Below are 27,685 nucleotides of genomic sequence, written 5' to 3' on the forward strand. Positions count from 1 at the left end.
GCACAGGGCCGATCCTAGGGTCACAGGTGCCTGGGTGCAGAAATATTTCTGACGCCCCCACGTAGGCATGGTCATTTTACTAACTCATCCCCTTTACAAATGTTTCTATGGTAATGACTCAACCACAGAGATGCTCCCCCACAAAGTCTTCATTACCCTGGGATCCTTACAGACACAGTACAGGCGATGATCAGAGACTACAGACATGATACAGGCAATGATCAGAGACTACAGACATAGTACAGGAGACGGTCAGAGCCTGCAGACATAGTACAGGAGACGGTCAGAGACTGCAGACATAGTACAGGAGACGGTCAGAGCCTGCAGACACATAGTACAGGAGACGGTCAGAGCCAGCAGGCATAGTACAGGAGACGGTCAGAGCCTGCAGACATAGTACAGGAGACGGTCAGAGCCTGCAGACTTGGTACGGGAGACGGTCAGAGACTGCAGACATAGTGCAGGAGACGGTCAGAGCCAGCAGGCATAGTACAGGAGACGGTCAGAGCCAGCAGGCATAGTACAGGAGACGGTTAGAGCCAGCAGGCATAGTACAGGAGACGGTCAGAGCCTGCAGACATAGTACAGGAGACGGTCAGAGCCTGCAGACATAGTACAGGAGACGGTCAGAGCCTGCAGACATAGTACAGGAGACGGTCAAAGCCAGCAGACTTGGTACAGGAGACCGTCAGAGACGCATCAGTTCTGGACGGACACACACCTATGCTCAAGACACTAATTCTGGACAGACACAAACAAGAGAAAGAGGGAGGGGAGAGCTCTGCCACTTTGGCATCCCCACCTCTGCAGGCGCTTGGGTCCAAAGCACCCTGTGCACCCTGCCTAGGACCGGCCCTGACTGCGCAGAAATAGCCACCCAACACAGTCCTGCTGCATCTGGGGTGAATCAGTCCTTAGTCTTCCTTCATCTGCCATGGCAATTGGCGTCTTGTATTCATTTGGGGGGCCCGTGAACATTTCTGCCCTGTGAATTCCAGTTACCCCTGGTAGTATTGTTACCTTGTATAGTCCCTCTTGCATTCATTACTCGATGAGCATAAAGGAGAATTGGGGACAGTAGTATTACAGATCATACTTCTGTCATTGAACACAAATGGGTTGTACAGCATATAGACAAAGGTTCCTGTTTTCTAGAAGGGTGCTCAGTGCCAATCCCCGGGCTGAATATGTTGAGTCTCCTAAATTGTGAATTTTTACTTCGAAGTATACACAGTAATGTAATTGTATTGCTGCCATGTAGAATATATCCGGACTAATTAGTAATACAACCATGTGACATGTTTATTTCATAAATGTCAATTTTTATAGGGTAGTACTGGCAAACCGAACTGGGAACATTAAGAATTGCGGCTGATCTGATGTTAATCAGCAGAGCAGGGAATTCTCCCTGTTAGTGCTGGCAGTCCAGACAGTAAGACTACCGGGCTGGAAAATGTGCAGGGAGCCTCTCTCAGCAATTACACTAGAATGTTAGTGTTGGACTGCAAGGTTGGACTGGTGCAGCTGTATTATCCGAAAGCATTCCCTGCTGTTCTGGAGGGACTGGGTGTGGTGGGACCTGCTACCCAAACCCACATTCACCTGATTTTCTGTCTGGGTAGAGGCGTGTGTTTAACCCCTCAGACCAGGGGTCTCCCAACTTGTGCAAGAGCTGCACCGTATCATTTAAAAAATATTTGTGGGCCGAAAAAAATCTGTAATTTATAAATGAATGCGTAAAGTTTTATCAAATTAATAAGTTTCTCTTGGATCTTTCTTCGTAACCCGCTTAGTATGATTCTGAACAAAAGTGTAAGAACTTTAGTAAAACAAAGTGAAGACATTTGAAATAAACTTGAGCCTTTAAAAAAGCTTGGCCAAAAATAAAGTCAGTCTCCCTGTCCATTTGTGTCCCCATCAGAGTCTCCCTGTCCATTTGTGTCCCCATCAGAGTCTCCCTGTCCATTTGTGTCCCCATCAGAGTCTCCCTGTCCATTTGTGTCCCCATCAGAGTCTCCCTGTCCATTTGTGTCCCCATCAGAGTCTCCCTGTCCATTTGTGTCCCCATCAGTGTCTCCCTGTCCAATTGTGTCCCCATCAAAGTCTCCCTGTCCATTTGTGCCCCCATCAGAGTCTCCATGTCCATTTGTGCCCCCATCAGAGTCTCCCTGTCCATTTGTGCCCCCATCAGAGTCTCCCTGTCCATTTGTGCCCCCATCAGAGTCTCCCTGTCCATTTGTGCCCCCATCAGAGTCTCCCTGTCCATTTGTGCCCCCATCAGAGTCTCCCTGTCCATTTGTGCCCCCATCAGAGTCTCCCTGTCCATTTGTGTCCCCATCAGAGTCTCCCTGTCCATTTGTGTCCCCATCAGAGTCTCCCTGTCCATTTGTGTCCCCATCAGAGTCTCCCTGTCCATTTGTGTCCCCATCAGAGTCTCCCTGTCCATTTGTGTCCCCATCAGAGTCTCCCTGTCCATTTGTGTCCCCATCAGAGTCTCCCTGTCCATTTGTGCCCCCATCAGAGTCTCCCTGTCCATTTGTGTCCCCATCAGAGTCTCCCTGTCCATTTGTGTCCCCATCAGAGTCTCCCTGTCCATTTGTGTCCCCATCAGAGTCTCCCTGTCCATTTGTGTCCCCATCAGAGTCTCCCTGTCCATTTGTGTCCCCATCAGAGTCTCCCTGTCCATTTGTGTCCCCATCAGAGTCTCCCTGTCCATTTGTGTCCCCATCAGAGTCTCCCTGTCCATTTGTGTCCCCATCAGAGTCTCCCTGTCCATTTGTGTCCCCATCAGAGTCTCCCTGTCCATGTGTGTCCCCATCAGCGTTTCCCTGTCCATGTGTGTCCCCATCAGAGTCTCCCTGTACATTCATGTATATCATCAGGGTTTCCCTGCCCATTTGTTTTCCAATCGGCATGCCCCTGTCTATTTGTGTTACCATCCGAGTGTCCCCTGTCTATTTGTGTCCCCATCAGAGTGTCCCTGTCCATTTGTGTCCTCATCAGAGTTTCTCTGTGTATGCTGATGGGGACACAAATACACAGGGGACGGAAAGAGTTTTCCTGTGTATTTGTATCCACATCAGAGTTTCCCTGCAGATTTTGTCTCTCTGTGCACTTGTGTCCACATCAGAGGCTCCCTGTCCAATTGTGTCCACATCATAGTTTCCTTGTGTATTTGTGTCCCCATCAGAGTCCCCCTGTCCATTTGTGTCCCCATCAGAATCTCCCTATGCATTTGTGTCCCATCAGCATTTCCTTGTCCATTTGTGCCCCCATCTGAGTGTTCTTTTGTGCCCCCATCTGAGTGTTCTTTTGTGTCCCCATCAGAATCTCCCTGTCCCATTGTTTTCCCATCCAAGTGTCCCTGTCCCCATTTGTGTTTTCATCCAAGTGTCTCTATTTGTGTTCCCATCCAATCCAAGTGTCTCTCTCTATTTGTGTTCCCATCTAAATGTCCCTCTCCATTTGTGTTTTCATCCAAGTGTCTATATTTGTGTTCCCATCCAATCCAAGTGTCTCTCTCTCTATTTGTGTACCCTTCCAAGTGTCTCTCTCTATTTGTGTTCCCATCCAAGTGTCTCTCTCCATTTGTGTTCCCATCCAAGTGTCTCTCTCTCTCTCTCTATTTGTGTTCCCATCCAAGTGTCTCTCTCTCTATTTGTGTTCCCATCCAAGTGTCCCTCTCCATTTGTGTTCCCATCAGAATCTTCCTGTCCATTTTTGTCCCCCTATACAATCAATATAAATTATCCTTCACATATACATATATCACATTAGTGGCAATGTTGGGTTCTCTCAATAAGGATAATACTGTTAAAAGACTCTAATATCTATTCTTACCGTCAGGATGGACGGGGGTGACCATGGACTCATGATTAATGCAGCAGATTCATGATATTTAGGGGGGCGTGACTGGGTTTATCTCTTTAAAGGGGACAAGGGATCTCTCAATAAGAGTAACCCTGTGAAGATACATAAATATCTATTCTTAGACTGGAGGTCCTATTTGGTTAGTTACATACATAATCCACAGAGGTTACTTATCCATGTAGTCAAAGTCTACACATATTGCAGAGCTGCATATAAATACCCATAGGCTCCCATATCCCAGTTGTGGGTGCTTCCTCCTCTCCCCTGCAGCTGCCACTCTCTGACAAATGGGAGAGCTGGATCTACATGATCATGTGACTGGAGCAGACTAAAAAATGTAAGCACACAGATCTTTATTTTTCCCAGGATAGGTAGGAGGAGGGAAGATTTTCAGGAATAGTTAGTGTAACGGTCACCACCGTTTACAATTTCCATTGCATCAACCACGACAGCTTATCCGACACTCGACAATCCAGCAGACACGATCCATATGGATTTCCCCAGAATAAACGAGACATACGCTCTGTTCTCTGGTTTCAAAATGTATGAATGAACACTTGTAATGGTTCGTTAGCTTTCTTATATACAGTACAAATATGTTACAGTAATCAAAGGAACAAAGACGCACTCCACCCACACATCACACAATGGGGCTTCAATCACATTCTTTTAGATAATGACATTCAGGTGAGTTAATTATCCCCCAGACGTCCTGTCTCCGACAAGTTCCCCTCACCTGTTACACAAAACACATTCCTTTACTAAACATAATTGACATGCTAATTCCCTACCCCTGAAAGGAGACATCTGACCTTTCAGACTTAATTAGTACAATGGACACAAACAGTATTGGCATCACACAATGGAATGTCTAGGAGCAGACGCAATTAACACCTCATAAGCATGTGTCCCCCCATTGAATGAAAACACTTTATTTGGAGTCAGACTTTAACAACTTGTAATATTCCAAGATATCCTGCAAAACATGATTCATCAGTAATGTCCCATCTCATGTAATTTATAATTAATATTTCTCAGTCATCCTATGCCCAAAAGGGGCACAGGATGACCCTAGACCCAAGAGTCATTAGTGACGCTGGCACAGGAGTACCCCCCATCCTTCAAAGGTCTCTGGGTGTCGAGGGCCATTCTGTTACAGTTAGTATTAGGCTTGAGTTCCACTTTAATCGATGTATTCAACAGTTTGCTTGGAGTTCAGCTTTAAACATCCACAAGTTTAGGTCACACCCTTTTTCCTGCATTCCATCCAGGACATGCTGGGCTTGTAAAATGCCTTGCCTTGTTCTAAGCCCTTTACTCCATAAAACTTTCTATGGTGTTGCAGAGCTCAGGAGTGGCACCGAGTCGGGGGCCAAGGCTTCACTGCAACTGCAGGCGCTGGTAGGGAAAGCAAATCTGAATCTACGAGAGGGTCCCATGGTCATCCTGCAAACCTTAAACCTCTCTGTGCCCGACTCCGTGCCTTTCCTCCAGAATTCCAAAGGGTAGCCGTGTGTTGTGTCTAGCACTACAAAAACGGTGGGACATCTGGAAAGATTCACAGGTCTCCCATGGCAGGCAAATAGATCCGGTGACACTTTATGGAAAGAAGGAGTGGAAGGAAAGTTCTGCAAGAGCTGTGATGTTCCGTTGTGAGCTGCGAGGTCTTATCACTTGCTTTCATTTAGGCGTGCTAATTTTATTATACTACATTGTGTTATTTCTGTGGTCAGACTCAGAAATGCTGGACAACCAAAATGCTCATTATGACTGCCTCGGGGGCATGTCTTGACAAGTCTGATCATTGGAGGAGAGCAGGCTGAGCTCCCAACAAGCTAGAGATTTGACTACAGTGTGCTCTCCTGCTTGGTGTGGTCAGTTTTTTAACCACTTGATTACTGGGCACATATACCCCCTTCCTGCCCAGACGAAATTTCAGCCTTCGGCACTGTCACGATTTGAATGAAAATTGTGCGGACGTGACTCCCAAACATAAATTGACATCCTTTTTTCCCCACAAATAGAGCTTTCTTTTGGTGGTATTTGATCACCTCTGCGGTTTTTATTATTTGCGCTATAAACAAAAAAAGAGCGACGCTTATTGTTATAATAAATATCCCAATAAAAAAAGAAAAACATTTTTTTTTTCTCAGTTTAGGCCGATACGTATTCTTCTACATATTTTTGGTAAAAAAAATCACAGTGTATAGTGACTGGTTTGCGCAAATGTTATAGGCCCAGATCCACAGCGTGTGGGCGCACATTACGCCGCCGTAGAGTAACCAATGTACGCTACGCCAGCGCAGAGAGTCAAGCAATGAATTCAGCAAGCCAGTGCTCCCAACGCTGCGCCAGCGTGGCGTGGGATTCGAAGGCATAAGCCAGCGTAGGTGGAAGTGGGCGTGACCCATGCAAATGAGGCATGACCCCATGCAAATGATGGTCCGAGCGCCAGACAAATACGTATCACGAACTGCGCATGCGCCGTGACGTGGACGCATTCCCCTGCGCATGCTCACAACCACGTCGGAAAAGTTGCCTAAACTACGCCAGGTCACTGCGTACGGCGTGAATGTAACCTACGCCCAGCCAGACACACGTCCAACGTAAAATACGCCGGCTTGTGTTCCCTGGTGCAGACCTTTGCATGTCTGCTGCTGGGTTGCACCTCCTTTATGGGGAATAACTTTACGCCGACGTACAACTTGCGCACACCTCGCGTAGCTTGCACGCAGGTTCGTGAATCGCCATATTTCCCTCATTTGTATGTTTGAATGACTAATCAATGGGAACGGAACCATGCACCCAGCCTAAATGTACGCCCACGCTACGTCGGCGGGGTGTAGTCTGGTTTTAGGCGCATATCGGTTTGTGGGTCTGGCGCACAGATACGACGGCGCACATTTGCACTTACGTCGGCGTAACTTGTTATACGTCGGCGTAAGTGCTTTGTGAATCAGGGCCATAGCGTCTACAAAATAGGGGATAGAATGATGCCATTTTTTTTACTAGTAATGGCGGCGATCTGTGATTCTTATTGGGACTGCGACATTATGGCGGACACTTTTGACACATTTTTGGGACCATTCACATTTATATAGCAAACAGTGCTATAAATATGCACTGATAACTGTATAAATGTGACCTGCAGGGAAGGGGTTAACACTAGGGGGCGAGGAAGGGGTTAAATGTGTACCCTGGGAGTGATTCTTACTGTGCGGGAGAGGGACTGTCTGGGGGAGGTGACCGATCGGTGTCCCTATGTACAAGGGACACCGCATCGGTCTCCTCTCCCCAACAGGACGTGGATCTCTGTGTTTACACACAGAGATCCACGGCCTTGGCTGTGTAACAGCCGATCGCGGGTTTTCCTGGCGGACACCTCAGTGACGTGGTGGGCACGCGCGCGCCGCCGGTGACTCTCGTGCACCCTCCAGTGGCCGGAGGAGCCGAGGACGTCAATAGACGTCCTCCCGGCATTGTAGAGCCACCTTGTGGCATTTAAACTACAATGACCCGGGCACAAAGTGGTTAATAGGAAAGTAGAGGGACTGGCAGGAACACCAGGGAGCAATACAAAGAGAACAGGAGACTTCTTCATATAAGTACATGGTACAGCAGCCACATATTATTTTTCAATATTCCCATACACGGGTAGACTGGTAGGTAGAAGAATGTTGGAGATTTGGTATAGTCTTATGTACCCTTTTAAGAACACATTTCTTTATGGTCACAATGCTCTTCAAGAGAACCTTATAAAGCTAAATCAAGAAGTCCCAGCAAGATCTTCCTGGTTGTGCAGTGTGGTAGTAGTCCCTTATGATATAATAGTTTAGTAATGATTCAGACCCTTAACCACTTGTCCACCGGGCCTATTTTGGCACTTCTCTCCTTCATGTAAAAATCACAATTTTTTTGCTAGAAAATTAATCAGAACCCCCAAACATTTAAAAAAAAATTTTTAGCAGACACCCTAGGGAATAAAATGGCGGTCATTCCAACTTTTTTCTCGCACGATAGTTTTTGCGCAATCATTTTTCAAACGCCTTTTTTTTGGGGGGAAAAAAACGGTTTCATGAATTGAAAAATAACAAAACAGTAAAGTTAGCCCAATTTGTTTGTATAATGTGAAAGATGATGTTACGCCGAGTAAATAGATACCCAACATGTCACACTTTAAAATTGCGCACACTCATGGAATGGCGCCAAACTTCGGTACTTAAAAATCTCCATAGGTGATGCTTTAACATTTTTTACAGGTTACTATTTTCGAGTTAGGGAGGAGGTCTAGTGCTAGAATTGTTGCACACGCTCTAATGCACACGACGATACCTCACATGTGGGGTTTGAACGGCGTTTACATATGTGGGCGGGACTTGCATGCGTGTTCGCTTCTGCGCGCGAGACTACTGGGACAGGGGTGTTTTGAAAAAATATATATATATATATTTTTTTTTTTTTTACTTAATTTATTTTATTTTAAGAGCCGGTTCACACTGGGGCGACCTGCGATCCGACTTCATGTTGCCTCATGTCGTCCCCAATCGCGCTGTAGAGAAAAACAATGGAAGTGAATGGGAGCTGTGTTAATACACACGACTCAAGGCGATCCGACTTCAGAAGAAGTTCCTGTACTACTTCAATCCGACTTGTAGGCGATTTGTACCCATTGATTTCAATGGAAGTCGCCTCAGAAGTCGGATCACTGTCTTATCTGAAGCTACTTTCCAGGAAGATAACATACATTTCTCAGGCAAACCTTTCCCTCCCCCAGAGCTGATTGTTGTTTTATTGGCCACTGGAATGTCTCCTGTCCTGGAGATGACTTCAAGTCTTGTTGTAAATCTCCCCAGATCGCCCTGTGGTTCATGTTCAAGTCGTGTCGGAGTCGCCTCTGAAAGTCGTGCTGGAAGTCGTGTCGCCTTAGTGTGAACCGACTCTTACACTTTTGTTTTTTTTTGATCACTATTATTTCTATTACAAGGAATGTAAACATCCCTTGTAATAGGAAATGTGTGTGACAGGTCCTCTTTATGGAGAGATGTGGGGTCAATAAGACCCCATATCTCTCCTCCAGGCTTACAAGCATGAAATCGGTGAAAAAAAAAATCACCGATCACATGCCGACAGCCGCGATTGCGGCTTTGTTTACTTCCGGGTACCGGGCGTGACGTCATAATGTCGCGCCCGGGCCTCCGACGGTCATAGAGATGACTGGTGACCATCTGGTCACCAGTCATCTCTATGCTTTCCAGGCAGCGCCGACCGATTTGAAGCTGCAGGCATCATTCAGATATCACCGCACAAAGTCGAGGACGTCATATGACGTCCTCCGGTGGACAAGTGGTTAAGCCTCATTATATCTGCCCTTATGTTATTGTAATTTGTTATGTGATTTTCTTTTTGTTCTCCAGATGGATGACGGGGTCATGGGGTCAGTGTTCAGCCACCTGTGAAAAAGGATTCCAGCAGCGAGAAGTCACCTGTGCATACCAGCTGCAGAATGGCACCTATGTCCACACACGAGATCTTTATTGCGGTAGCCCCAAGCCGGCAACTAAACAAAGCTGTGAGGGTCAAGACTGTTTATCTATATGGGAAGCTTCAGAATGGTCGGCGGTAAGTGCCAATCACAAAGGCTGTACAGATCAGATGGCAGTTGAATGTTCTGACCACCAATTAAAGGTTCCATTGGTGTTCTATATATATTAACCACTTCATTACTGGGCACTTAAAGTGGAGTTCCACCCATAAATATAACATTACATCAGTAGTTTTAAAAAAATGTCATTAGTCCTTTACGAATTTTTTTTTTTTTTTAGATGCCTTCAAAGTGTTGTTGCTAGGCAGAATAGTTAATCTTCCCACTTCCTGCACCTAGGTGCTTAATGCTTCCTAACCTACACCGCACAGACTCCTGGGAATGTAGTGGGTGTAACTTTCCAGGAGTCTGTGCATTCCCCAGTCTCAAAGAATCATGTGACTTGGACAGCACAGGTGCTGAAACCTGATCTGACACTGCTTGTGCAGCACTGAGCATGTGCGAGATTTGCCAGGCTGAAATCCAGGAAGTCATACAGTCTGGCTTCATGATGCCCACACTTAAGATGGCCCCAGTCAATTTCTATTTTATAAAGTGTCTAAATGCTGTAACAACCTAACAAAACGGACCTTAGTTTACAGACTAACTTTACTAGAATACATTAAGCTTGTGTATTACAGGGGTATTTATATTTAAAAAGTGAAATTGTGGCCGGAACTCCGCTTTAAACCCCCTTCGCGCCCAGACCAATTTTCAGCTTTCAGCGCTGACGCATTTTGAATGACAATTGTGCGGTCATACAACACTGTACCCAAATTATATTTTTATCATCTTTTTCCCACAAATAGAGCTTTCTTTTGGTAGTATTTTATCACCTCTGCGATTTTTATTTTTTGCGCTATAAACATAAAAAAACTGAAAATTTTGAAAAAAAACACTTTTTTACTTTTTGTTATAATATCCCAATTATTTTTTTAAAAAAAATAAAAATTTCCCTCGGTTTAGGCTATTATGTATTCTTCTACATATTTTTGTTAAAAAAAATCGCAATGAGCGTATATTGATTGGTTTGCGCAAAAGTTATAGCGCCTACAAAATAGGGGATAGATTTATGATTTTTTTTTTTACTAGTAATGGCGCCGATTTGCGATTTTTTTTTTTTGTCAGGCCTGCGATATTGCGACGGACATGTCGCACACTTTTGACACAATTTTGGGACCATTCACATTTATACAGCGATCAGTGCTATAAAAATGCACTAATTACTGTATAAATGTGACTGGCAGTGAAGGGGTTAATACTAGGGGGGTGAGGAAGGGGTTAAATGTATTCCCTCATTGTGTTCTTACTGTGTGGGGGGAGGGGACTGACTGGGGGAGGTGACCGATGCTGTGTCCCTATGTAAAGGGACACAGATCGGTCTCCTCTCTCCCTGACAGCACGTGGAGCTCTGTGTTTACACACAGAGCTCCACGTCTCTGCTGTGTCATCGACGATCGCGGGTGTCTGGCGGACATCACGGCCGCCAGGCACGCGCATCGGCTCCCGAGCGATGCGCCGGGCACGTTGTTTCCCCGCTGCGCGCCCCCAGCGGCGTGCACGGGGAATCACAACAACAGGACGTCTAAAGACGTCCACTCGGCACTTGAGAGCCGCGCTGTGGACGTCTTTCGTCTATAGCGCGGCCCTCTAGTGGTTAAATATCTATGGAGAAAATGGCACAGCCAGACACTCTGCCTTATGTTGGGGGGAAGCAATAACCGCTGACTGAAACTATTGAACACAATTGAGTACTCGGTCCCCCAAAAATAATCAGCTATGGGATTTTTTTATAGACCTAAAAAGTCATTGTCTGATCCAAAATATTTCATGCTTAACCACTTAAGACCCGGACCAAAATGCAGGTAAAGGACTTGGCCAGTTTTCGCGATTCGGCACTGCGTCGGTTTAAATGACAATTGCGCGGTCGTGCGACGTGGCTCCCAAACACAATTGACGTCCTTTTTTTCCCACAAATAGAGCTTTCTTTTGGTGGTATTTGATTTTTTTTAAAGTGTATTTTGTGCGTGTACTCGAGAGAGGAGCCGGACTGCAGGAGTTGGGAGTAGGTAGGCCTCCCCCAGAGGCAATCTGCCACCTTTCTCCATGCCCCGGGTGGCAATGGCGGGTGCGTGAGGGGGTCCTCCCACACAGCTCACCCTACCTGCTTCGCTTTGAAGCCCAGCGGGGCAGAGGGACTCCCTATAAGGGAGTGAGAGGATTAGCCCGCTCAACCAGCCCCGTTAGTCCTTCGCCTCTGGTTTTTTTTGGGGGGCAATAAACAAAAATAGGGTGAAAATTTTGAAAAAAATTCAATATTTTTTACTTTTTGCCATAATATCCCCAAAAAGTATCTGAAATTTTTTTTTTTCCTCAGCTTAGGCCAATACGAATTCTTCTACATATTTTTGGTAAAAAAAATCGCAATTAGCGTTTATTGATCGGTTTTCGCAAAAGTTGTAGCGTCTACAAATAGGGGATAGTTTTATGGCATTTTTAGTAATATTTTTTTTTTTACCAGTAATGGCGGCGATCAGAGATTTTTATCGTGACTGCGACATTATGGCGGACACTTTTGACACACTTTTGGGACCATCGTTACTGTGAAAATCACACTGGCAGTGAAGGGGTTAACCACTAGGTGGCGCTGTAGGGGTTAAGTGGTTACTGGTTTCAAAATGTATGAACACTTTTAATGGTATCTTAGCTTTCTTATATACGGTACAAGCATGTTACAGTAATCAAAGGAACTCTCCACCCACACATCACACAATGGGGCTTCAATCACATTCTTTTAGATAATGACATCCAGTTGAGCTAATCATTAGTCATCCCCCAGACGTCCCGTCTCCGCAATTAGAGGAGGTAATTACTACAGCTTGACAAGTCACATTCCTTTACTAAACATAATTGACATGCTAATTCCCTACCCCTGAAAGGAGAGACGTCTGACCTTTAGAGGGTGCTCAGTCACGTTCCACATCTATCATCAATAGTACTTTCACACAATCGTGTCATTAGCATACACAATGAAAGGTCTTTCAGAAACCAGACGCAATTAACACCTCAAAAGCATGTGTCCTCACATTGAATGAAAACACTCCACTGACCTGGTGGGGTCAGAATAACCACTTGTAATATCTCAAGATATCCTGCAATATGAATTATCAGTCATCAGTCACATCTCATGTCATTTATAATTAATATCTCTGTCACCCTATGCCCAAAAGGGGCACCCAAGAGTTATTAGTGACGCTGGCACAGGAGTACCCCTCATCCTTCAAAAGTCTCTGAGTGTCATGGGTCATTCTGTTACAGTTTATTTCCTACCATCGTCCCATCCTAATGCAGTATTGTCCTGAAATACCTTAATCGGACTAATGTCGCCTAATGGCCATTAGATGGAGCCGACGATCATAGGAAATAAACCTATTAGACCAAATATTTGGAAAAGTCGTTACAGCTGTGTTGAATACTTGTGAATTTTTTTTATTTTTCCAAATAGTGCCCTAAGAGTCTCTTTGGACATTCATAAAGAACCAGGGGAGGCCTTGAAGCAATTACATTTTCTCTTTAGTTGTACAATGTTTATTATGAAACATAAATAGTACCACACCAACCTGTTTATATATGTCTGTTATATTTGTAGTGCTCTTCAGACTGCGGACGAGGCACAAAGAAGAGGAGGATATCATGTACCAATACAAGGGTCAAATGTGACTCCGCCACGAGGCCAAGAGAAGAGGAGGACTGTGAGAATTACACGGGATGCTATGAGTGGAAGACGGGGGACTGGTCCAAGGTAAGGACTAACAGTAACTCCATTCTTACACAAATAAAAACAAATCAGAATTCCCTTTAAAAGTCGTTGTAAATCCCTGAAATGAAAAATGAACAAAGCATATCCTCCTATAGTGTGTACTTGCCTCTATTCAAAGCACCTAGAGTGATTTCGGTCTGCTTTCTCATTCCTTTATCTGTCACTTCTGACAGTCTTTGCCAACACCAAGCAATCCCGGGAGACGCCCCCCGCCTCCAGTCCCGCACCTAGCAAGTATTTGACAGACTCATCTGTGTATGTTTCCCTATGTAGAGGAGTGGGGGGTGTCCATTCTCTCCACTCAGGTCTCAGATTACACTCAGATTTCTGCTCTATGATGTGCAGTGTGCGACCTCAGATCCCCACCCCCTGCCTTCTGAATTTCGGAAATGCTGTGTATATTCAGGACTCTGAACCGCTTTAGAGGAAAGAGTGCCGCAGATAAACAGGTACAACTTATGTAGGAGCATTTGTTTCGTCTCTGTGCATCACCTGAGGATAGTCGCAGCACTGTAAATATGTGAGGATTCACAACCACTTTAATACTAAAAGATGTCGGGAATGAAATCCCTGATGTGACTCTGCAGTTTCAAAACCTACCAGGACCTTTGTGTGGTCTTTGGACAAAACTTGGGAAAGTCCTTTAACCCTTTCACGCCGACGGAACGCATATATGCGTCCTCGGCTTCCGGGGGTTATACAGGGATGATGCCTGCAGCCGCAGGCATCATCCCGGTACCGTTGTTTAGAGCCGGCGATCGGCTATCCAAACATCACAACCGATGCGGCTAAAAGCCGCTCGGTTGTTATGTCGGAGGGGACACCCCCCCCTCTCGCCGCTCTGACCGCGCCTCCCGTCCCACCGGGAGACTCTATCCACAATCCTGCGCCTCCATCGTCCAGGCGCGCTCTAAAAACATTCAGTGTCCGCATTGAAAACACGGAAGCGACGTCACAACGTCACTTCCGGGTTTCTCGGCTGCCAATGGCGCCGGATTTAAAAAAGTACACAGTATTCAGAATCGCTGTTTTCGGCGATCTGAATACTTTGAAGTGCAAAGGAGGGATCGGGGGTCTTTTAGACCCCCGATCCCTCCATAAAGAGTACCAGTCACTGACTATTACTGTCACAAGGGATGATTACATTCCTTGTGACAGCAATAAAAGTGATCAAAATGTAAAAAAGCGCCCCCCCCCTCCCCGCGAGCTTGCACAACAAAGAAAACGCATACGGAAGTCATGCCTGCATATGTAAACAGTGTTCAAATCACACATGTGAGGTATCGCCGCGATCGTCAGAGTGAGAGCAATAATTCTAGCACTAGACCTCCTCTGTAACTCTAATCTGGTAAGCGTCGCCTATGGAGATTTTTAGGTACTGTAGTTTGTCGCCATTCCACGAGTGCGTGCAATTATAAAGCGTGACATGCTTGGTATCTATTTACTCGGCGTAACATCATGTTTTACATTATGCAAAAAAATTGGGCTAACTTTACTTTTTCATTTTTTTTTAATTCATGAAAGTACATTTTTCCCAAAAAGTTGCGTTTAAAACACCGCCGCACAAATACCGTATGACATAAAATATTGCAACAATCGCCATTTTATTCTCTAGATTCTCTGCTAAAAAAATATATATAATGTTTGGGGGTTCTAAGTAATTTTCTAGCCAAAAAAAACGGATTTTAACTTGTAAACACCAAATGTCATAAATAGGCTTAGGCATGAAAGTGTTAAAAACTAAATGAACCCCCCCGCCAAAAAAAATAGACTGTCATACCTTAACTGGGCCCCAGGGGCTTATAGCTATAATGTGCTAGTATGAATAGTATATTGCCACATTGTGTCAGACTTGCGTGGTGCGCTAATCCTGCTGGTCACAGGCGTTGCCTTCTTCTCCCAGTCTTTCTTTCTAGGTTCTGAACCGTTCTGCCGCTTGGTTGGCCAGGTCGTGATGTCACTCCCACGCATGCGCACAGGAACCACATCATTACGGCACAGAGTGGTTCCATATACGGCACCACTCTGTGCATTTCATTGTGCGTGAAATATTTATAGCAAATTATATTAGAAATTGTGATGCACAGTGGGCGTTTATGTGCCGCCAACAGGCACAGGCTCACCACACAGCCCCACCACCGGCAGGCTGTAAACGTCTGAGAGGCTGAAAGCTGCTGCGTCAGGATGGTAAACCGAGTGACAGTAACGTTTAGACCAGTATGCATGCAGGGACGAAGGCCCCAGAACCCAAGAAATCTGTGCTTCTGGCATTCCTCCCTGGGCCCATACTGACCCAAACTGTGCATTGTCCAGCTGCAGCAGCTTTCAGCCTGTCTTAGACATGTTGCTGGCAGCGGAGGTAGACGGTGCTCCTGTGCCTTCTGCCCTCACCAAAACAGCAGGAAGTCATGCACTGGGGCTAAATACCGAGTGTACATAAGGCCCTTAAACATACACTATATTGCCATAAGTATTTGGACACCTGCCTTTACACGCACATGAACTTTATTGGCATCCCAGTCTTAGTCCGTAGGGTTCAATATTGAGTTGTCCCACCCTTTGCAGCTATAACAGCTTCACCTCTTCTGGGAAGGCTGTTCACAAGGTTTAGAAGTGTGTCTATGGGAATGCTTGACCATTCTTCCAGAAGAGCATTTGTAAGGTTAGGCACTGATGTTGGACGAGAAGGCCTGGCTCGCAGTCTCCGCTCTAATTCATTTTAAAGGTGTTCTATCGGGTTGAGGTCAGGACTCTGATTCATGTCTTTATGGACCTTGCTTTGTGCACTGGTCCAAATCATTAGGTGGAGGGGGGATTCAAATCCGCAAAGAAGATGGCTACGGATGATGTCAATAGCGTGACTCCTCCTCCCGTATGCGTTGCGTCCTGGGCAGGACTTCGTCAGCGGGATCAGAGTTACGCCATCACCCTCCCATACATATACAAAAAGCCATTGTCATGGAAACCCAGAAAACCGCCGATGTCTGTAATGACTAAAGAGGGCGGTACAAAGACCGGAATGTATCCAGCAGCACTACCCAGGAGGCAAAACCATTAATAAAACAAACAAAAAACAAACAAAAAATACTATTACACATACAAATACAAAACGTGGAGGACTTCCTGTCCCAATCTCAGACCTTGGCTGTTGGATTTTAGCGCAAAGGTTACAACAAACCGGTTATTAAAAGTGTTAACTACTTAAGGACCGCCTCCTACACATATACGTTGGCAGAATGGCGCGGCTGGGCACAAGCACGTACAGGTATGTCCTCTTTAAGTGCCCAGCCATGCCGACCCAGTCTGAAGCTCTGTGACCGAGTCACAGCTTCCCCTTTCTTCACTTTGGCGCCGTCATTGATCGTGTGTTCCCTTTTATAGGGAAACGCAATTGATGACGTCACACCGACAGCCACACCCCCCTACAGTTAGAAACACAAATGAGGCCACACTTAACCCCTTCAGCGCCCCTTGAGGTTAACTCCCAAACTGCAATTGTCATTTTCACAATAAACAATGCATTTTAAATGCATTTTTTGCTGTGAAAATGACAATGGTCCCAAAAATGTGTCAAAATTGTCCGAAGTGTCCGCCATAATGTCGCAGTCACGAAAAAAATCGCTGATCGCCGCCATTAGTAGTAAAAAAAAAAAAAATTAATAAAAATGCAATAAAACTATCCCCTATTTTGTAAACGCTATACATTTTGCGCAAACCAACCGAAAAACACTTATTGCGATTTTTTTTACCAAAAATAGGTAGAAGAATACGTATCGGCCTAAACTGAGGACATTTTTTTATTTATATATATTTTTGGGGAATATTTATTATAGCAAAAAGTAAAAAATATTGCATTTATTTTTTTAATTGTCGCTCTATTTTTGTTTATAGCGCAAAAAATAAAAACTGCAGAGGTGATCAAATACCACCAAAAGAAAGCTCTATTTGTGGGAAAAAAAGGACGCCAATTTTGTTTGCGAGCCACGTCGCACGACCGCGCAATTGTCAGTTAAAGCGACGCAGTGCCGAATCGCAAACACTGGCCAGGTCCTTTAGCTGCCTAAAGGTCCAGGTCTTAAGTGGTTAAATAATAAATGGATAGAAGTTCTTTGGTTTCCAATATACAGTCTAGTAGGAATAACAGAAAAATCCAATATAAACTTGTTTTAGATTCAAATGTACAGCATAAGAAACTTGAAAGGATTATTGTTAAACTTTGGAATATACTCAAAAAGGACAGAGTTTTTGGCCCTGTTCTCCTTTTTCTTCCCCAGGATTTATCTAAAGGAGAGCCCACACCTTAAGAGGAATTATTGCCCCAGGGGTCGTAGACCCCCCTATAACTAAGGACAATAAAATGTTTTCCATTCTATCAGGTTTCCATGCCTAATAAAACAAAAATAATTTTCCTCTACAATCACCAATAAGGATTATAAAATGAAAGATTGTATTACATGTAGTACACAGGGTGTTGTGTACATGTTGGAGTGCAAATGTGGCCTCCAATATGTAGGTAGAACATCTAGGGCCCTTCATAAGAGGTCAAAACACATAGTGTCTCCAAACATTTCAGACTATGTCATAACAGGGGCCCTAAAGGTCCAAATTTCTGGGATTTCAAAAAGGTGAACTTTATTAGGCAACTTGGCCGTAGGGAATCTTTTGGATCTATGAGACCAAGGTCCTCTCTCCTATGGGTTTAAATGTGTGTGATGGAAATTGTTTTATTGTTGAGGGTTAATAATACCATTACATGTATTTTTTATTTCTTTGTAAAAGATAGCTGCAGATATTTTTTCATATATTTTCATATTCTTTATACGCATGTTTTTATATTTTCTAAATAATTTTTTGTTTATTCACAATACATTTTTTTTTCATATCCCCCATTGATACGATCTTTCTTTGCTGTTTGGGGTCACTACTAGCCACTTCTGGTCATGAGGCTTCACACCGGGAACCCTACTGCACATATGCGAGGCTCGGCTCCTCTCTCCTACTGGCCCCGCGGCAGGGAGAGGAGAGAGCACCAGCTGTGACGTCAATACCCTCGGTACCGATCGCTCTGTGTCCAATTGTGAAAATGATGGGCTGGTAAATGACCTCTTTACTGCCCCCTTTCCCCACACTCCATCCCACCTGTGCACCCACAGCAGCCTGCGGGAGAGAAAAGCCAGCAATGCTGCTGGAGGGGGCGGCACACAGGGGAGTCAGATGTGGGCAACACAGGGAGGGGGCATCAGGACAGGAGGACAATTACAGACCAATGCACTGTGTCTCTGTCTCTCCCTGCAGCAACTGAAAGCCAGTTTCTCCCCCTCTCCCTCCCACCAGCTTTCAGCTGCTGCGAGGGAGAGAAACAAACACAATGCATCGTATTGTAAGTGTTCTCCCGTTTAGCCACACCAATCCCCCTGAGTGCTCGGGCCCCCTACAGGACGGCCTGTGGTACTCCCCTATTGGTGTTCCTGAGCGCATTATTTTTGTTTAACACTGAACCTCATTTTCCATTCCTTTTTACTTTTATAGCTTGGGTAATGCAAAACTTCATTCCTATACAGGCTATGCTCTGCCCCCCCCCCCTTTCCCCAGAGCTACCATTATTGTCCATGAACACATGAGCCCGTTGCTCAAGCTTGGAGTCTGTTGGCGCATGGAAATTTTCACGCACGCGCAAAGACACGAAACATATTGGGCTTTTTTGTTAGCAGTGTTTGTGTGTGCATGCACGGGCAGGAAACCAGGCACGTGTGAAAATGTGGGCTCTCTCGAGACCTGAGCCCTGTGGCACATGTGCGCACACACACGGGATGGGGAGAATGTCTTTCCTAGGCAAGAAACACGAAAGTGCTTTGCAGCACAAATAAAGTGCATTGAAAAAAATAAAATTAGGTCCATTGATGAGAGGGAGGGGGGGGGGAGGCAGAGTATCACAACTTGCCATTTAGGGTGACATTTCACTTTGCAAAGAATCCCCTATTGCATGCAAGGAACATAGGAAAAAAATGCATTTTTGCCTGCATATGATTGGATTTGAAGTCGGCAGAGGAAAATTCCCTTTTAAAGTGCAACTTCCCTAGAATATAACCTATTTGCCTTTAGTGAATTAACCACCCTGACTCAGGAACACAATACAAAAAGCTGAGCTTTTGTAAAGTATTCTAAATAGAGATTTCGTTTTTTTTGTAAACCAAGACATAGTGAAGATTTTTAGTGTTATGACTTTTCCAACTCTGGCTTTAGAGGACAGAAACCAGACATAATTGATTGAAAAGTGATCCTTTCATATATGTTCTAATGTAGTAAGTGCTCTGCTTTGTTTTGTTTTCTCAGTAAGGTCCACTATAAACTCATTCTTCCACGGCGCCTCCTTTTCACTCCCTTTTCACAGCAACTCTCCCTTGACTGCTTATATAGTGCAATGCTATGTACATTGAAACGCAATTTATTAAAATAATTGAGTGATTTGAAAACACAGCGGCTTTTTTGGGGTGAATTTAAAGCGGTATTAAACCCAAAAACAAAAATTATTAAATTGCTGCTTACCAGTTCTTAGGTGTGGTGTCTGCATTCGTATTTTATTTTCTTTCATGCCTTTATTTTAACCTTTTCAACATTCTTCCAGACCAAGCTGTCCAGCAAAAGTGGCAATTAGAAGGTTGGGACCATTATAAAAAAAATTACAGTTCTGTCCTTAATGGGACCAAGTACAAGGGCTGCACCAAAAGTAATGCAAAAGTTGGCACAATTTTTTATTTATTTTTTATTAACTAACTTTGGTCATTCAAATTTCACATGTTGGTAGAATAATGCTTCCTGTATCGTAACTCCTCTTTTCTTCTCTTCTCTTCTTTCTTTCTTTCTTCAACTTTCTTCTTCTTCCTTCAACTTCTTTCTTCTTTCTTTCTTCAACCTTTTTCTTACTTTTCTTTTGTCTTCCTTATTTCTTTCTTTCTTTTTTCTTCCTTCTTTCTTTTCTTTCTTCCTTTTTTTCTTTCGTCTTTCTTTCTTCCTTTTCTTCCTCTTCTTTCTTCCTCCTCTTTCTGCCTCTTGTTTGTTGTTCTTTTTTCTACTTCTTCTTTCGTCCTCTTCTTTCTTCCTCTTTTTATCTACTTCTTCTTTCTTCTTCCTTCTTTCTTTCATTCTTTCTTCTACTTTTTTCTCCCTTCTTCTTTCTTTTGTCTTCCTTCTTTTTTTTTTCTTCCTTATTTCTTTTGTCTTTCTTCCTTTTTTCTTTAGTCTTTCTTTCTTCCCTTTCTGCCTCTTGTTTCATCTCCTTGTTTCTTCTTTTTTCTACTTCTTCTTTCTTCCTCTTTTTCTACTTCTTTCTTCCTTTTTCTTTCTTCCTTTTTCTTTCTTCCTTTTTCTTTCTTTTTTCTTTCTTTCTTTCTTTCTTCTTCATCCTCCTTCAACTTTCTTCTTCTTCCGGCCTTCTCTCTTTCTTCAACTTTTTTCTTACTTTTCTTTTGTCTTCCTTCATTCTTTCTTTCTTTCTTTCTTTTTTTCTTCCTTCTTTCTTTCTTTTTTTCTTCCTTCTTTCTTTCTTTTTTTTTCTTTCTTTCTTTTTTCTTCCTTCTTTCTTTCTTTTTTTCTTCCTTCTTTCTATTTGTCTTTCTTACTTTTTTTTTCTTTCGTCTTTCCTTCTTCCCTTTCTTCCTCCTCTTTCTGCCTCTTGTTTGTTCTTCTTTTTTCTACTTCTTCTTTCGTCCTTCTTTCTTCCTCTTTTTTTCTACTTCTTCTTTCTTCTACCTTCTTTCTTTCTTTCTTTTTTTCTTTCTTCTACTTTTTTTCTTCCTTCTTTTTTCTTTTGTATTCCTTCTTTCTTTTTTCTTCCTTTTTTCTTTTGTCTTTCTTCCTTTTTTCTTTAGTCTTTCTTTCTTCCCTTTCTTCCTCTTCTTTCTGCCTCTTGTTTCTTCTTTTTACTACTTCTTCTTTCTTCCTCTTTTTCTACTTTCTTCCTTTTTCTTTCTTTCTTTCTCTTTCTTCTTCTTCCTCCTCTTTTCTTTCTTCAACTTTTTTATTCCTTCTTTCGTCTTTCTGCCTCTTCTTTCTTCTTCTTTTTTTCTACTTCTTCTTTCTTCTTCTTTTTTTCTACTTCTTCTTTCTTCCTCTTTTTTTCTTTTTCTTCTTTCTTCTTCTTCTTCTTTCTTCTTCCTCTTTTTATTTCTTCTTCCTCTTTTTCTTTCTACTTCCTCTTTCTTTCTTTCTTTCTTTCTTTCTTTCTTTCTTTCTTTCTTTCTTGTTTTCTTCTTCTTCCTTCTACTTCCTTATTCTTCCTTCTTAGTCCTTTTTTCTTCTTTGTCCCTATTATTCATTCTTTCTTTCTTGCTTGCTTTCTTTCTTTCTTTCTTGCTTTCTTCTTTTCTTCTTCTTTTCGGTAAATGATGGATTCCAGGCAGTAACAATGTGCTGTCATGGAGTTATTAATGAAGGGGTGCAGGCTGTCCAACATCCACAGAAGGCTACAGAATGTTTACAGAGAAGACACTGACCAGAGCAATGTGCACTGATGGGTGAAGAAGTTTAAAGAAGGGGAAACCAGCACTGAAGACCAACCACACAGTGGGAGATCATGGATGTCGGACAGCCTGCACCCCTCCTTCATCAATAACTCATTGCTTATGCTTGAAATTTATTATTTACCTGCAAAGAAAAAGATGGTGATTTACCATAGAGGGAGAGTTTCTCTACCAATATGTGAAATTTAAATGACCTATATAAGTTAATAAAAAAGTTATGCCCTCTTTTTTGCAATACTTTTGGTGCCGCCATTGTACTTTGTCTGCATGAAACTGTGAGAAAAAATTTACAACTGCTGATCTCCTCACTTGGAATCAAGCTCCCCCTGCTTTATCATTGAAGCAGTTCAAACTAAGAAGCAGAGCAGTTGAATTTTTCCTGAAAGGTAACATGACATTATCACACTTTTTGTTATTTTGTTTCCCTACAGTGCTCCTCTACCTGTGGTAAAGGCCTGCAATCTCGTGTAGTACAGTGTATGCACAAAGTGACTGGTCGCCACGGAATTGAATGTTCTTTTCTATCTAAGCCAGTGGCCTACAGGCAATGTCATCAAGAAGCTTGCAATGAAAAAGTGAACGCCAACACCATCACATCTCCGAGACTTGGTTGGTAACTTAAAATTTTTAGAACTGCTTCTTTGTTTAAACTTAAAGGAGTTCTCCAAGCTAAAACTTTTAACCCCCGCTGTGCCCGGGCTGTAAAACTATACAAAATAAACTTTCACTTACCTGCCTACGATCCCCCGTTGTTCCGATATCGCCGTCCCGTTCTCCGGTCCCGGTCTCTTCCACTTCCTGCGGGTCGGTGACTCACAGTGCGCTCAGCCTATCAGCGGCCGCAGCAATGTCCCGCCGCGGCCGCTGATAGGCTGAGCGCACTGTGAGTCACCGACCCGCAGGAAGTGGAAGGGACCGGAGAACGGGACGGCGATATCGGAACAACGGGGGATCGTAGGCAGGTAAGTGAAAGTTTATTTTGTATAGTTTTACAGCCCGGGCACAGCGGGGGTTAAAAGTTTTAGCTTGGAGAACTCCTTTAATGACATGATTATGTTACATGGTATGTTGTGATTAATGGCTTATAAATATGACTTTTCAAAGCTGAACTCCAGGAATGATATGTTTTGCGTATATACACTTGGCCAGCTTGGCACGGTGTAAGTATGCATATGTGAGACCTGATCAGCTTCTATGGAAGCTTTAAGTCACTGAGCTACCACAGTGATGGCCTCGGTCTTCCAGGTACTGTGCTGGTCAGTTGATCTTCTGCGTAGTAACCCCAATTTAATTCCATCAGATGTAGTATTTATGGGCAGCAACAGTCCAGTACTGATCCCACTGCAAGTGCTTTTGGTGTGTCACAATGAATAGGACATGTGCTCTGCGTGGTCAACTGCCATCATTTCTCCATGCAGTGAGGGAAAAACTTATTTACTCCCCTGCTGATTTTCTACATTTGCCCACTGACAAAGAAATGATCAGTCTATAATTTTAATTCTCTGTTTATTTTAACAGTGAGAGACCAGAATAACAACAAATTAATCCAGAAAATATCATTTCAAAAAAGTTATAAATTGATTTGTATTTTAATGAATGAAAAAACTATTTGACCCCTTCGCAAAACATGACTAGGTACTTGTTGACAATCAGAGGTAGAGGTGTACTGGGGGAGGCGCTGGAGGTAGAGGTGTACTGGGGGAGGCGCTGGAGGTAGAGGTGTACTGGGGGAGGCGCTGGAGGTAGAGGTGTACTGGGGGAGGCGCTGGAGGTAGAGGTGTACTGGGGGAGGCGCTGGAGGTAGAGGTGTACTGGGGGAGGCGCTGGAGGTAGAGGTGTACTGGGGGAGGCGCTGGAGGTAGAGGTGTACTGGAGGTAGAGGTGTACTGGGGGAGGCGCTGGAGGGAGAGGTGTACTGGGGGAGGCGCTGGAGGTAGAGGTGTACTGGGAGAGGCGCTGGAGGTAGCGGTGTGCTGGGGGAGGCGTTGAAGGTAGATGTGTGCTGGGGGAGGCGCTGGAGGTAGAGGTGTACTGGAGGTAGAGGTGTACTGGGGGAGGCGCTGGAGGGAGAGGTGTACTGGGGGAGGCGCTGGAGGTAGAGGTGTACTGGGAGAGGCGCTGGAGGTAGCGGTGTGCTGGGGGAGGCGTTGAAGGTAGATGTGTGCTGGGGGAGGCGCTGGAGGTAGAGGTGTACTGGGGGAGGCGAAACAAAACCTAATACTGAATAAAGCATTAAACAGTGTCATTTCATGAGATAATTTACGAGGGCGTGTTTAGGGGCGGGGCAGGGTAGGGTTTGGGAGGGGAAACTGGTGGCGAGTAACTCTTGGCTAGTAGCTCAGGACTTGAAATTTTGAGCCCTGCATTACAGCATTGGTCATAAATCCGCAAATCCCTCTTTGTGACACAGGTATATTATTATTATATGCGAGAGGCCTGAAGGCCACATTTACACCTGAGCGTCGTTTTGTTTACCTTTTTTTCTGGAGTTTTGTCACTTGTTTGTTTTATGCACATATTTGTGTGTTTTTGTACAGTGTTTTAAAAGAGTTTTTGAGCTTTGGCATTTTTGTTATTAGCTAATAGAGAAATATATCCTCTGTTTCATCATTTGTTGCTATGTTTTTCCAGCTTTTTCATCTGCTTTTATTTATTTATTGTTGGGGTTAGAGTAAGGGGTTAGGGCTAGGGTTATGGCTAGGGATTCATTGATTTAATTTATTAATATTATGATTTTTGTATTTTATTTCTTTGTTGGGGTTTAATTTATTTAATTTGTGTATATATTATTTTTTTTTTTGGGGGGGGGGGTTGGGTTAGGTGCTAGATTTAGGGGTTAAGGTTGGTATTAGAGGTTCATTTATTTAATGTATTTTTTATCTAGAATTTAATATTTTTGTTAATGATTATTATTATTATTATTTTTTTTTAATTATTGTATTTGAGCTGAAAATCGCTCAAAAACGTGCAACAAAATGCGTGGAAACGTTCAAAAACGCACAAATTGCCCATTTAAATGCCTTTTTCTGGGGGGAAAAAACTCTTCAAAAACATAGCAACCTGCCCAGATCGAGCTACAAAAGAAGCTCCAAAACTTTTTGAGCTTCAGGCATTTGGTTTCAGGCAACTTGTAGCTAGATTCAGGTAGGTCGCCGCATCTTTGCGGCGGCGTAGCGTATCGTATTTACACTACGCCGCCGTAAGTTAGCTAGGCAAGTACTGTATTCACAAAATACTTGCCTGTTAAATTACGGCGGCGTAGCGTGAATAGGCCGGCGTAAGCGTGCCAATTTCAAATGAGGATGTGGGGGTCATGTTTTATGTAGATTAACTGTGACCCGACGTGATTGACGTTCTTTACGAACGGCGCATGCGCCGTCCGTGTACATATCCCAGTGTGCATTGCGGCAAAGTACGCCGCAAGGACGTATTGGTTTCGACGTGGACATAAATTACGTCCAGCCCCATTCACGGACGACTTGCGCAAACAACGTAAAATTTTTGAATTTCGGCGTGGGAACGACGGCCATACTTAACATTACTAGTCCAGCTATTTGATGGAATAACTTTACGCCTGAAAATGCCTTACGTAAACGGCGTATCTTTACTGCGACGGGCGCACGTATGTTCATGAATAGGCGTATCTAGTGATTTACATATTCTACGCCGAACTCAATGGAAGCGCCACATAGTGGCCAGCCTAAATATTGCACCCTAAGATACGACGGCGCAGATTCCGAGTTAGGTCTACTGATACGCCGGCCTAACTCTTTCTGAATCTAGCTATTGGAGGGAAGATGTGAACCATAAAGAATAATTGATTTATTTTTTCTCCTTCAGCGTTTTTGAAGCTTCAAGCTATGAAATGCTCAGGTGTGAATGCAGCCTATGTGAAGTCCAGCATAGGCCATGGTGATCACTTTATGCCCCCCCCCCCGTACACATGACCGGTTTTCCCATCGAAAAAAGTCCAGTGGGAGCTTTTGGCCGGCAATCCCGACCGTGTGTATACTCCATCGGACTTTTTCCAACAGGAAAATCCTAGCAGGAAAACCGTTCATCTGTATGCAATTTCAACGTACAAAAAAACTTGCATTCTCGGAATCAAGTCGACGCATGCTCAGAAGCATTGAACTTCATTTTCTTGGCTCGTCGTAGTCAAAATTTCACCAAACTTTTGTGTGACCGTGTGTATGCAAGGCAGGATTTAGAAAAATTCTGTCTGGAAAACCATCGTTTTTTTTTTTTTTTTTTACTGGAAAACCGCTCGTGTGTACGGGGCGAGAGACATTTTAATAATTCCTAATCAGTGTTGTCTACTACAATGCATCCTTAGGATGCCCACCATGATTGGCTTATAAGAAGTCTGTCGGAGAGAAGAAAATTGCCATCAGTTGGGTGTTTGCCCTCATTTATAGTTCCGCTTTTTCATGTCCTGCTGTCTTTATCATAAAACCCTAACCAAGCTTTTCTTTTTATAGCTGCACTGACATACAAGTGTACTGGTGACCAGTGGACGGTGTACTGCCGAGTTATCCGGGAGAAGAACCTCTGCCAGGATATGAGGTGGTACCAGCGATGCTGCCAGACCTGCAGGGACTTCTATGCCAACAAGCTGCAGCCACAGAGCTAGTAGCCCCTTAGCACTGACCGGGGCATTGCCATAAGAGCAGTGCTGCCACCATCACACAAGACTTGAACACTGGTGCTCTTCATGTCAGGAGACCCAACATGGCTAGCACCAGAACCCAAAGAACAAGAGTTAAATATCCTGTATAATGCTGTGCTTGTTCTGCTTCAAAAAAAAAGGTTTCCTCGTGGCTGTTTTGTCCACACGTGGAATGACTTTATATGGATTAGAGCGTACATTCTCAGGCAGCTCAAAGGAGACTGGAGGAAACGGTAATCTGTGATGGCTTGTGCGAAAAGGTGAGACTCAGGCACAAAAAAACACATGATGATTCACATGGGTGCTCCTGGCAACGTGAGACCACTTGCCGTACTTTGCAGTTACCAAGTCATTATGCAGTATGGTACTGCCGGACGTGGACGACTGCCCGACGACAAAATTTTAAGGTGCTTTGTGAGTGTTGCACATTTGCACAATCGTGCGTGACGGCCTGTCATTGTTTACAGGCAACAACTTTATTATTATATATATTTCTTTTTGTACCACAATAGGCTATTCAAAAAAAAAATTACACCATTTGTACTGTCTGAAAGAATCAGCATCTCAAATATGATGTCATAGTTACTGTCGAATATTATTGTATTGTTATAAACCTGTTCTGGAAATCGACATTCCAGCTACAATGTGAACGTGAGGCACATGGGGAGTCTCCATCCTTAATCTCATTTGCCTTTCAGCTTGAGGTTGCCATTGCCCTTTTTGATGCACCAGAAGGGGGTGGGGGTTGTTTTTTCTGTAATCCATTATTTTGGTACCACTCAGCACCCCATTCCATTGATGGAGAAAAGTATGGGCTTACTTGATTAATATGGTATATCTTTTCCAGTGGTGGTTAAGAATGCCCTTCTGGAGGACCTTACAATGCTGCCTTAGACCCCAATCCAGCTGCACATAATGTTAATTCGAAAAAGAGAAAAAACTACAGGGTGGGCCATTTATATGGATACACCTTAATAAAATGGGAATGGTTGGTGATATTAACTTCCTGTTTGTGGCACATTAGTATATGTGTGGGGGGAAACTTTTCAAGATGGGTGGTGACCATGGCGGACATTTTGAATCCAACTTTTGTTTTTTCATTAGGAAGAGGGTCATGTGACACATCAAACTTATTGGGAATTTCACAAGAAAAACAATAGTGTGCTTCGTTTTAACGTAACTTTATTCTTTCATGAGTTGTTGACAAGTTTCTGACCACTTTATAA

General features: G+C 43.8%; 1 protein-coding gene across 2 annotated transcripts in view; it reads left to right on the top strand.

Annotated features, from left to right (window-relative positions):
* ADAMTS17 (ADAM metallopeptidase with thrombospondin type 1 motif 17) overlaps positions 1-27,109 on the top strand; it is a 449,726-nt gene extending 422,617 nt beyond the window's left edge. For both annotated transcript variants that reach the window (XM_040342328.1, XM_040342327.1), the window contains 4 exons: positions 9,285-9,489; positions 13,101-13,253; positions 22,222-22,399; positions 26,272-27,109. In XM_040342328.1, coding sequence (XP_040198262.1) covers positions 9,285-9,489; positions 13,101-13,253; positions 22,222-22,399; positions 26,272-26,423 — 688 coding nt within the window. In that variant the 3' untranslated portion in view covers positions 26,424-27,109. The remainder of the gene's footprint in view (positions 1-9,284; positions 9,490-13,100; positions 13,254-22,221; positions 22,400-26,271) is intronic.
* The last annotated feature ends 576 nt before the right edge of the window (positions 27,110-27,685 follow it).

Source organism: Rana temporaria, chromosome 3 (assembly GCF_905171775.1).
Source record: "Rana temporaria chromosome 3, aRanTem1.1, whole genome shotgun sequence".
In the NCBI taxonomy this organism is placed as follows: domain Eukaryota; kingdom Metazoa; phylum Chordata; class Amphibia; order Anura; family Ranidae; genus Rana; species Rana temporaria.